Source organism: Poecilia reticulata, linkage group LG2 (assembly GCF_000633615.1).
Source record: "Poecilia reticulata strain Guanapo linkage group LG2, Guppy_female_1.0+MT, whole genome shotgun sequence".
In the NCBI taxonomy this organism is placed as follows: domain Eukaryota; kingdom Metazoa; phylum Chordata; class Actinopteri; order Cyprinodontiformes; family Poeciliidae; genus Poecilia; species Poecilia reticulata.
The window spans coordinates 45,978,108-45,988,731 of NC_024332.1; the positions used below are offsets into that span (position 1 = coordinate 45,978,108).

Consider the following 10,624-nt stretch of genomic DNA (forward strand, 5'->3'; position numbering starts at 1 on the left):
CTAAAGCTACACCAACACAGTATTTAGTCAAAGCTAATCCTAAAGCTACACCAACACAGTATTTAGTCAAAGCTAATGCTAAAGCTACACCAACAAAGTATTTAACAGGAGCTAATGGCAGAGCATTAAAACACAACATAGCAAAAGCTAATGCTAAGGCGCTAATTTCTACAACCCTGAACACCAATTTAATTTTGACATTATAACAATAATGGCCTTAAATATTGTATTTTTCTGTATTTTATTTTTTCTTGCTTTAAATAAAATTATTGGTGAATAAAACCAGGAGACGAAACTGCAGCGCAAATGATCTTCATCCTCTTCAAAATAAGAGCATGATTAATGGTTAGATAACCTAAAATTAAACCTGATTCAACTAGATGTTTATGAAACAGCCAAGTAAATTTATTTTGAAAAAATAATGTGGGGGAAGCTAGGTGTTCTAAAATGCTAAAGCGCTAAGCTAAACATTAGCTCTGCCATTAGCATGTTGGCAGATGGGTGCCCAGCACTGCTTCTGAAGCATAAGCACTACAGCTGAATTGACCCTTGAACTTGTGCAGTCCCTGAACCGGCCCTTCCCCCACCTGTTTCTAAAAGTATTTCTGAATCTGCGGCCAAGTAAAACCAGCCAGTAATGTTTGATTAAAATGTTTGTTTGCTTTTGTTTCTAAGTTTTGAAGTGAAGCTGATGTTTAGCCTGTAGCTGGTTGGATTTGCGCCGGTGGGTGACGGCGGGGTCGCCGCCCGCCCGCCGCCTCGGCCCTCACTGTGTTACTTACTGCTGCTTCAAGGCTACATGTTGTTGTTTGTGTGTATGTTGCATATTTTCCAGACGTAGGAACAGTGGGAAATAATGACTGCTGCTGCAGGTCAAATGACGTTGGTAATTTTTTCTTCCTTTTCCATATCTATCCTCTGACCCCCCCCCACTCTCCCTCCTTTCTCTCTGTCCTCTCCTCCAATCAGCCGTTAGAGCCATGTAGTGCCTGTTAACACCTCCATCTGTGACGGCGTGCAGACAGCCGATCAGACTCTGATCAGATCAGTTCACTGAGTGCAGCTGCTCAGTTTTAACTCTTCACATGTGCATGTGTGCAGATTGTTGTTGCTGTGTTTTCCTGAGGCAGTGAGGGCCATTCCTCCCTCTTTCCATCCTCCTCCCCATCTGTTTGGGCTGATAACCTCTTCAGCGCATCCACACCTGCATTATCGTAACAAATAATGCAGAAACCCAGCTGTCACCTGCACACCATGCACACACACATCTACACACTATGCACAAACACATGCACACGCCTACACACACACACACCATGCATGCACACTCACCTACACACACACACACACACACACCTACACACCATGCACACACACATGCACACGCCTATACACCATGCGCACACACACACACCGTGCACACACACATGCACACCCCTACACACACACACACACACCATGCATGCACACACACCTACACACACACACGCGCACACACACACCTACACACCATGCACACACACATGCACACGCCTACACACACACACACACACACACCATGCATGCACACACACCTGCACACCAAACACACACCTACACACACACACCTACATACACACACACACACACCTACATACACACACACACCTGCACACCAAGCACACACCTACACACACACACCTACACTTACACACACCTACATACATACACACACACACTTACACACACCTACACTTACACACACCTACACACACACACACACCATGCAACACACACCTACACACACACCTACACCTACACACCATGCAACACACACCTACACACACACCTACACCTACACACCATGCAACACACACCTACACACACACACACACACACCTACACACACACAGACCTACACACACACCTACACACACACACACACACAGACCTACACACACACCTATATACACACACACACCTACACACACACCTATATACACACACACACCTACACACCATGCATACACACACACACACCTACACACACACTGCCAATCTGGTTGTTCTAGATTAGCTAATCTACTAAAATCTCCTCCAGCTGCAGGCACTTTTCTCTCCTTAAATTCAGAAACCAATCATAATAATAATGTCACTTCATAGAGGCAAAGCTGCAGCGTTTAGGTTTTTATTTGTGATAAAATCATTTCTAATTCTGTAGCTTTAACCTGTCAGCAGTTAGCGTCCTCTGCTGCCCCCTGCTGGAGGACCTCCTCTCACTGTCTTCTTCTTCTGTTGTCTGCAGCAAACTGCCAGCAACGCAGAGAAATTTGACTATGTGAGTAATCGGATCCTAAATGTTTCCTGCATCCGGTCAGCAGCCAATCAGCAGCTCTGCTTCTCCTCCAGGTCATGACCTTTCTGAAGAAGATGGCAGGAAACGAGTATGTCGGGTTCAGCAACGCCACGTGAGTCTCTGCATTTAATCAACACACAATAATATTTATCATCAGCAGGGATGAAACTATTGAAAATGATGAGATTCCTAATCCCAGATTATCTGAGTGAAAGTCCTGGCTGGTTTCTAAAATATCTGCAGAGATAAATCACATCCGAGTTTATTTCATTTACAGGAATAAATTTGTCCTAAAYGTCAAATTTACAGCCGTGCTTCTGAAAATTCAGCACAGCGTCACTCGAGTCTCAGAATGGAAATAAAATCGGTTTTTACCGGCGGCTTCTCTTATCGGACCGATGTTGATGAAAATCATGTTTTATTTTTTTACCCAGCTGAGAAACTCGGCTTTGATTCCAACTAACGGAGATTTTAGTCATCAATTATTCTGATTAATTGGATTTAAAAAATTGGCATATTAAACTATGTTTTTTCTTTTTTTAGCAAATTGTCTATTTTTGAGTCTAAATACCAAGACTAATCAATTACTAAATTAGTTGATTATTTTGATTATTGTGAACTGATTGATCGTTTCTCTGGAGTTTTTGCTGTTTTTTCATTCATTTCTAGTCCAGAACCAGAATAATTCTAGGTTTAATGAATTTAGGTCAATTTGAACTTTGACCTGAGAATCACTGAGCTGTGAAAATACAGAAGATGTCGTTCCTGAAGTTTATTTCATGTAGTGGAGGACGAAGCATCGTCAGGATTCAGASACATTTCAGTTGTTTAAAAATATAAGATTTTGACTTTAAAACGACTTGATTTCTTTTCTGTTTTTCATTTTAACWTTTTAATGTTTTATATTTCTGCACTTTTACTTGCAGTTTTCCTGTTTTTTACAAGAATTTCTGCTCATTTAATTCTCATTTTTCTGTTTTAATTTTTTCATCGTCTTCCTGGTTCTGTCGTGTGATTGAACTGGTTTGTGTAAAGATGGCGGCTGCCTGCATGCTTCCTGCTGCATGCTGGGAGTGTTTTCTGGTAAACACTCCTGGCGGCAGCGCTAACAGACGCTAACAGACGCCTCCAGGCTTCCTGTAACGCGGCTCTCTGCTCTGACAGATTCCAGTCGGAGCGCGAGTCTGGAGACAGGAACTTCGCCATCGGATATTACCTGAAGGAGAAGAAGGTCGGACATCTGCTGATATCAGGAAGTTTCATTAAACTGTGGAAACACTGAAAATTTGTTGCAATTTATCCTTGTGGCGACGCAGCTCTGATGTWCGCTTGGTGRACRTAATGKATCGTCTGATCGGCATAAAGGAACGTTTTACTTCTCAAAAGTAATTAGTTTAAATCAAAAATCAAACTGGTAGCTGGATACGTCCTCATTTCATGTTTAAAAACGATGTATCAGACAAAAAATGTCCAAATTCTATTTTAGAGRCTAAAATTAAGAAATAAATKTAATATTCACAAAATAACAAATTCAACACCTTACCAAATAAAACATTTGGAAAATAATGCATAGATTAAGAAACTAAAACAAGAAAATGGAATAAAGCTGGTTTATAAACAGGAGGTCTCACTTTGACAAWAACRAGTTTGTTCTTYGTTTATCAAAGTTTCTCACTGCGAGTCGAGGATCCAGAGCAAAACTTCATAACGTAGKAAAGTTACTCCTGGAAGGTTTTTTTTTATTGTCAAGTAAATGGAGAGTAAATTTCTACACCAACATTTTGTAACAGATTTCGCATCTGATGTCAACATCAGAACATTTTTCTAATATCTAAAATATCTACAGACTCAGATCGTCGTCTTCCTGTTTGCAAACAAACATCACAAAGTTTCATGAACAGTTTTAAAAGCTTAGTGTCCAGTTTAGGAACGTAATATTTCACTGAATCGTCTCTTTTTGTAAATAAAAACTGAGCCAAACATCAGCGGAAGGTTTCTTTATGAAGCTGTTTATGTTGAATATTTGATCCGTTTACATCTGAATTAGTTTCTCTGGTGGTAAACTGTCTAATATTTGTCTGCAGTGTTTCCCTGAAGGAACCGACATGACGTCTGTGCTGGACCTTTACTTCCAGGTGAGTTTTCTTCYGTTATTTCTCTCCTCCCTGAAGGTCAGACCAGTTTCTTCAGCTCATGTTTGCACCGTTTGTCCTCCATTTTGTTTGCTGACGGTTCTTCTCTGCGCCTCCAGCTGTGCGCCATCGAGGTGACCTGTGAGAGCGCCAGCGTCATGGCCGCCACGCTGGCCAACGGCGGCATCTGTCCCATCTCGGGCGAGCGCGTGCTGAGCCCGGAGGCGGTGAGGAACACGTTGAGCCTGATGCACTCCTGCGGGATGTACGACTTCTCGGGACAGTTCGCCTTCCATGTGAGGCCCGGCCCGGTCCGACCGATCCGCTCCAGGTGGTTTCGCTCCTCTAACCGCTCTGCTGACCCCCCGCCGCAGGTCGGACTGCCGTCCAAGTCCGGGGTGGCCGGAGGAATCCTGCTGGTCGTTCCCAACGTGATGGGAATCATGTGCTGGTCGCCTCCACTGGACAAACTGGGAAACTCGGTCCGAGGAATTCAGTTCTGCACGGTACGGACAGAACCGGCCTGCCGGTCCTCTTAACGCAGGACGTTTACTCTGATCAGGTTAGAGCAACGGAACCTGATGAGAAAGCTTAGCCCCGCCCCCGACACCGTCTGAAACTTTCCACCGAAAATGGGCGGAGCCAAGAGAATGGGGGGCGTGGCCAAGCGGAGGGCGGAGCAGAGGGGGTGTGGTCAGGACGACAGAACCACTGATGCTAACTTTTACACGCTACGGCTAYATTTAGCAACTTTTCAGACCTTAATGGCAACTGTCTTCAGAAATATCAACAAACATCTTTTATTTCTCCGGGCAAAAAAACTAACTTTTTGTTTAACAACATATTTAGCTGCTTTTTGTCAAGAAAGCAACTAGCGATACGTTTAGTAACATTTCCAAAAAGGAAACTTCTCTAGCAACATTGTTTTCATGTTGATGGCCCAGTCTGGACCAAACTTCAGCTGCTAGACTCACATCAGACTCTAGAAAACTCTGGTCTGCAGGCGAAGTTGATGATTTTAMATGGTTCTGCTTCTTTGTTTTGCTTTAGTTTAGTCAGGCCAGATTTCCTACGTTAGACAAATGATTTGGACTGAAAGTCTGAAGAATCTTTTATGCGTATTGAATGGAAACTTTCCAGACGTCGATGGACTGCAGCTGTTTAATCAGTGATGGCGTCCCGGTTAACGGTTRGCGTCCTGCTGGAAGCTAAGCTAACGACTTCCTGTCGTTTCAGGATCTGGTTGAACTTTTCAACTTCCACAACTACGACAACCTGAGGCACTTCGCCAAGAAGCACGACCCGCGCAGAGAGGGAGGCGACCAGAGGGTAAGGACCCGCAGGACGCCACGCGGTACCGCCGCGTCGGCCGTCAGCTAGCGGTCGTCACGGCAACCCTTAGTGTCTGTCTCTGCAGTCCATCCCAAAGCAAACAACTCACTCTGGTCAGACGTTTCCATATTATCTCATCAAGAAGGGATCAGCAAAGGGCCACAACTATACATACAGGTTCAAATATATTCATACACCCTCTGTTGCCGGGTCAGATTTACTGGGCGGCGTTCCCTCTGACCCAGAGGAACGGCTTCACCTTTACAAGGAGCCGAAGATGGAGGAAACCAGACTTAATGTCAGGTTATTGTCAGAAGTCACATCCAGGTTCTTCATAAAGGATTTAAATAAACCTTTAAAGGTCAGAGGTCACAGAGTCAGGACTAGAAAACGGGGACCTCATGAAGTGGCTTCACATCCTGCATTTATTCCGGTAAGACCATCAGATCTGTTGGTCGTCTCCATAGCGATGGGTGCCATGTTTTTTAAAAAGCGTACGCCGTATTTTCCGGACTATAAGCTGCTACKTTTTTCCTAAGCTTTGAACATGCGGCTTATAGCCCAGTGCGGCTTATATGTGGATTTTTCTTCCACCACCAGGGGGCTCTKTAGCAGGAARTGAATCATTGGAAGTCAAAATTGGAAATCAAAGAAGAACTCGCCCATTAAAACGGAATTAGGTTTTAATAGGGAATTAAAAATTAATTTGGATTATTTTGGCTTTCATGAGAGAACATGGGGATCTGTTTTCACATTTCCACCATGTTCATTCATTTACTATGTCAGCTTCAAACTAAATATTTAGTTTGGAGAGAATTTGCTTTGCTAAACATTTAGAGAGAGAAGAGGCCCTAAAACGTGTGTGTGTGTGTGTGTGTGTGTGTGTGTGTGTGTGTGTGTGGTGATGCGTTCATGGTGACCTCTGACCTCGGCTGTTGGTGTTGAAAGGGCAACGCAGCGCGGCGCCGCTGCCCTTTTGGCCACCGGAGCCGCGTGGCTATCCGAGCTGTTGATGATAAACTCCTCCAGGTGTTTTGTTGTTGCTGATCAAAGCGATCAGTAATGAGACTAATTGATTATCCGTGTCGATTGAAACAGCAGCACAACTTCGGACCGATGGATTACGAGAGCCTGCAGCAGGAGCTGGCTCTGAAAGCGCCGCTCTGGAAAAAAGTGTCTCCCACGGAGACGGACCAGGACAGCTCCACCACTGTAGTCTATAGGATGGACAAAGTCGCCGAGTGACCCCTGACCTCCACCGCCCGCTGCTCCCCATATTTATATTTTAAACCATGTAGACCATTATTTATTGTTTGTGAAGCGGTTGCTATGGGGAYGAGCCGGGAAGCTCTTTTCACCGTGTCATTTGGTYCATATTTGCTCTGACCATCAGCTTCRTCTCACTCCAGACTCTGCAGAACCGGCTGGGTTTTCTGGGTTCCTCTGTCAACAGGAGGCTCCGCCTCCAAGGGGCGGGGCAAATAAGCAAGCAGCCAATGAGGGTGGAGAACTGGTTTGTGTTCAGATATGCAGAAATATTTTAGATTTAGATGRKATTTGTACAACAATGCAAGTGTTACATGGTGATGCGGTCTGCATGGAGGCTCAGTTATTGCTGGAAAGAGTTTTARTTTCTGGAAACTGACAGTTTGGATGAAGATTTAGGAAAATAAGGCACTTATCTTGTTYAGAAAAGTTGGAAAATTGCTGGATTTTACAGAAAAGTSACATTTTAAAGCTATGAAATGTATTTAGTTACCATATTTAAGTAAATTATCCATAACMCTTTGAAGTATTAATGGTCAGCTGCTGTTAATTCTTTCCTCCTGCAGTAGATTCTGAACCTCCAGTCGATTTCTCTGCTTTTATTTTAATCAGTGTAAAGTAAAATGTAAATTTTCTCAGTTTTAATCATGAACATTTTATCGTGTGTAATTTCGATGCGTTGGACCCACAACCATGACTGCCCACGATTGTAGTGAGCAGAAATATTTTCAAAGAGCCTCCTGTTGTCTCTTTAAGCCAGCTGAGCAGCAGTGCRCAGCYTCTTTTAACTGCTGGAAGAGTTTAGTTTTATTTGGAGTYGTTACTTTTACAAACTAACTCTGTAGAGGAACGAAAACATTTTTGCTGCTTGCACTGGATTTTATTTAGTGACATCAGAGTAAATTGGGCCRAATGCWGATAGATGCCCGCCACACTTTCCAGAAARWAAACAATAATAATCTTGCAGTGTACGTTTCTAAGGTGCAGTTTATCAAAAATGTTCCGTTGTCATCAACCCTCAGTCAGTCGGTGCTGAGACTCTGGTGGCTCCGGGTTTTCCTTCCCGCTCCGGGTTTTCCTTCCCGCTCCAGGTTTTCCTTACCACTCCAGGTTTTCCTTCCCACTCCAGGTTTTCCTTCCCACTCCGGGTTTTCCTTCCCACTCCGGGTTTTCCTTCCCACTCCGGGTTTTCCTTCCCGCTCCAGGTTAACTCTACGTTTTTCTCGGCTGCTTTCCGAATCCGGCAGGTTTACAGAAAATCTGCATAAGTTTTGCTGCTTTAGAAATAATAACTGACAGAAACGAGGCTGTAAAGTTTCACAGGAAACTCTACGATAAAGTTCCGGTCCGGTCTGATCCGGTTTCTTTGATTTCCCTCCAGTCTTCCAGAGTTTCTCCAGGCCATGGTCTTCTTCATGCGGCCGCTTTGGGGTCGTAAACCGTTCACACAAAAGTCGCATTTAAACAGCAGCATGAACGACAACGCAGAAAAAAATCWGATTTTATTAAAAAATCGGAATTGAGAATCAAAACCTGTTTGAACGTAAAGATCCTCAGRAAGCTTGAAGGAAAGTCTGACTAAACCCGGTCTGGATGAAGAGTTTTGCACAATGCTGTACTCYTCTTCATTTCCCATGATCCTCCACGAGGGTCAGAGGTCAACTAAATGATCAGGAAGGAAAACGAGCTGAAATCTGTTCAGTGAATCACTAMATTATCAGTGGATCCGTTTCTTCTTCATGGCTGTTGGTGAGACGAATGCAGCAGCGTTTTATTCCAGGTTCTGGTTTCTGTCTCGGTTCTGGTTCTGGTTTCTGTCTCGGTTCTGGTTCTGGTCTCAGGCCTGCAGTGTGTTGTCAGTATTCCTGATCCGTTCAGATGCTCAGAGCAGCAGCTGTATTTTGCTTTCTGGCTTCTTTWGTTTGTGTTGGATGGAGACTTTGGCCGGTTGCTGTCGCCCCCTGCAGGAACCTGAAGGTGTTGCAGGTGAAAGGGCTTAATGGCGGCTGCAGCAGTTGGTGCTGGAGCCGTTCAACTGGTTTTAGGATGGAGTTGAGCTCAGACAGAGAGACGCTGCTGGAGCAAAAACTCTGATATGTGAAAATGTTTTTTACTTTGTTACGTTTCTACTGTTTTATTTCTGCTTTTATTTCTCTGTACATAAAGATTCAAAAGCCTCAGCGGCTTTAAGGCCCCTTGGAGACGATTTGAAGCTACATCAGGCTACAGCATGATTTCACTGTAAATAGACAAAACTTTAACCAAAATGAAGCACAAAGTTAAATTGCAGAGTTGTAACTCGGTGTCATCGGCGTAGAAGAGAATTTTAATTCTCTTTAGGAAAGAAGAAACTGGTCTGAGGATGGATCCCTGAGGAACTCAGGGAATCATTGTTGACTCAGTTTTTTATTTATTTTAGAGGAATGAATTAAAACGCCGCTGACTTTCTGCTTTTCCACTCTGCATGACGCGCTCCATTAAATCCTTGGGGGTCATAAAGTTAAATTTGTAAGACTTTAAATCAGTTTGTTGTTCTGAAATCGACGTTTCCCTCCGACCTGCCGTGATCCATGAACCGTCTCGGTGTGTGAGCTTAACGCCGGCGGAGCTTTTGAATCTTTTGCTGATTGTTCTCATGACAATCATCCGTTTCTGTTTTCTGCTCATGTCATTCCGTTTCTGTGAATTCTCATCTTGCATGCTGAGTTTTGTACAGACTGTTAAATGTTTTTATTTTCTCCATTCTTATGTTGATTCTCGTGCTGAAYCTTTTGTTTCTTTATTAAATGTTCGCTACAGATGCAACTTGGTTGAATAGAGATCATTTCTGCTACTGTCTGACTTGGAACTGTGAGGTTTCTGGACTCAAACCAAAGATTTTATGTTTAATTATGAAAATAAACTCCTTTCRGGTTTTAAATGTAGAAATRAAATCTTACATTTCCAAGTGTTTATGTTTGTGATKGTGTATAAAGTCTCCATGAATCCATGATCTGTCCTGTCAGCTGATTGGAGCAGACATGACGGTCTGTTGKTCATTTGATTTTTCTTGTTTTGCCATTTTTGTCTCATGTATGAAATAAAATAAAGCTCTTATCCATCAGCTTCCTGTTTTGTTCCACAACTCTAACTGAACCCACAGGGATAAATTGCAGTTTAGTTCCTACTGGGTGTTTGAAGATGTTGGTCATCATCCTGGGGGCGGAGCTTCGGGGATTACATCAGTAAGGGGGTGCCACAGGGTATGCTACTAGGCCCATTTCTTTTTAGTTTATCGTTTATTAACCATCTGGGAGGAGTTCAGAGTAGAGCAGCTGGATGAACAGATGGTTGGATGGATGAACTGATTATTTACATTTAAAACAGTTTTTCTTAGTCCAAGGGTAAGTCTAATAACGATGATCCAAATATTTTCATTCTAGACAGAAAATGGAAATAATCTGAGAATTCAAAAATGGAAAACGTGGATTCCTTATTTCACTTTAGATTTATTAAAACTAGCTTTGGGGATCCTGACTCCATGGTTACGACAGCTGGGTTTTATAACGAGCTGCTAAAC

At 43.3% G+C, this 10,624-nt stretch overlaps 1 protein-coding gene across 2 annotated transcripts in view; it reads left to right on the forward strand.

Moving 5' to 3' along the window:
• Positions 1–10,168, forward strand: part of LOC103461842 (glutaminase kidney isoform, mitochondrial-like) — a 29,286-nt gene extending 19,118 nt beyond the window's left edge. The window contains exons 8-15 of one of the 2 annotated variants that reach the window (XM_008404194.2): positions 2,285–2,317; positions 2,389–2,447; positions 3,500–3,566; positions 4,420–4,470; positions 4,587–4,763; positions 4,842–4,973; positions 5,704–5,796; positions 6,901–10,168. In XM_008404194.2, coding sequence (XP_008402416.1) covers positions 2,285–2,317; positions 2,389–2,447; positions 3,500–3,566; positions 4,420–4,470; positions 4,587–4,763; positions 4,842–4,973; positions 5,704–5,796; positions 6,901–7,044 — 756 coding nt within the window. In that variant the 3' untranslated portion in view covers positions 7,045–10,168. Of the gene's footprint in view, positions 1–2,284; positions 2,318–2,388; positions 2,448–3,499; positions 3,567–4,419; positions 4,471–4,586; positions 4,764–4,841; positions 4,974–5,703; positions 5,797–6,897 lie in introns of both variants that reach the window. The other variant, XM_008404193.2, reaches the window with a different exon arrangement.
• Positions 10,169–10,624: the final 456 nt, after the last annotated feature.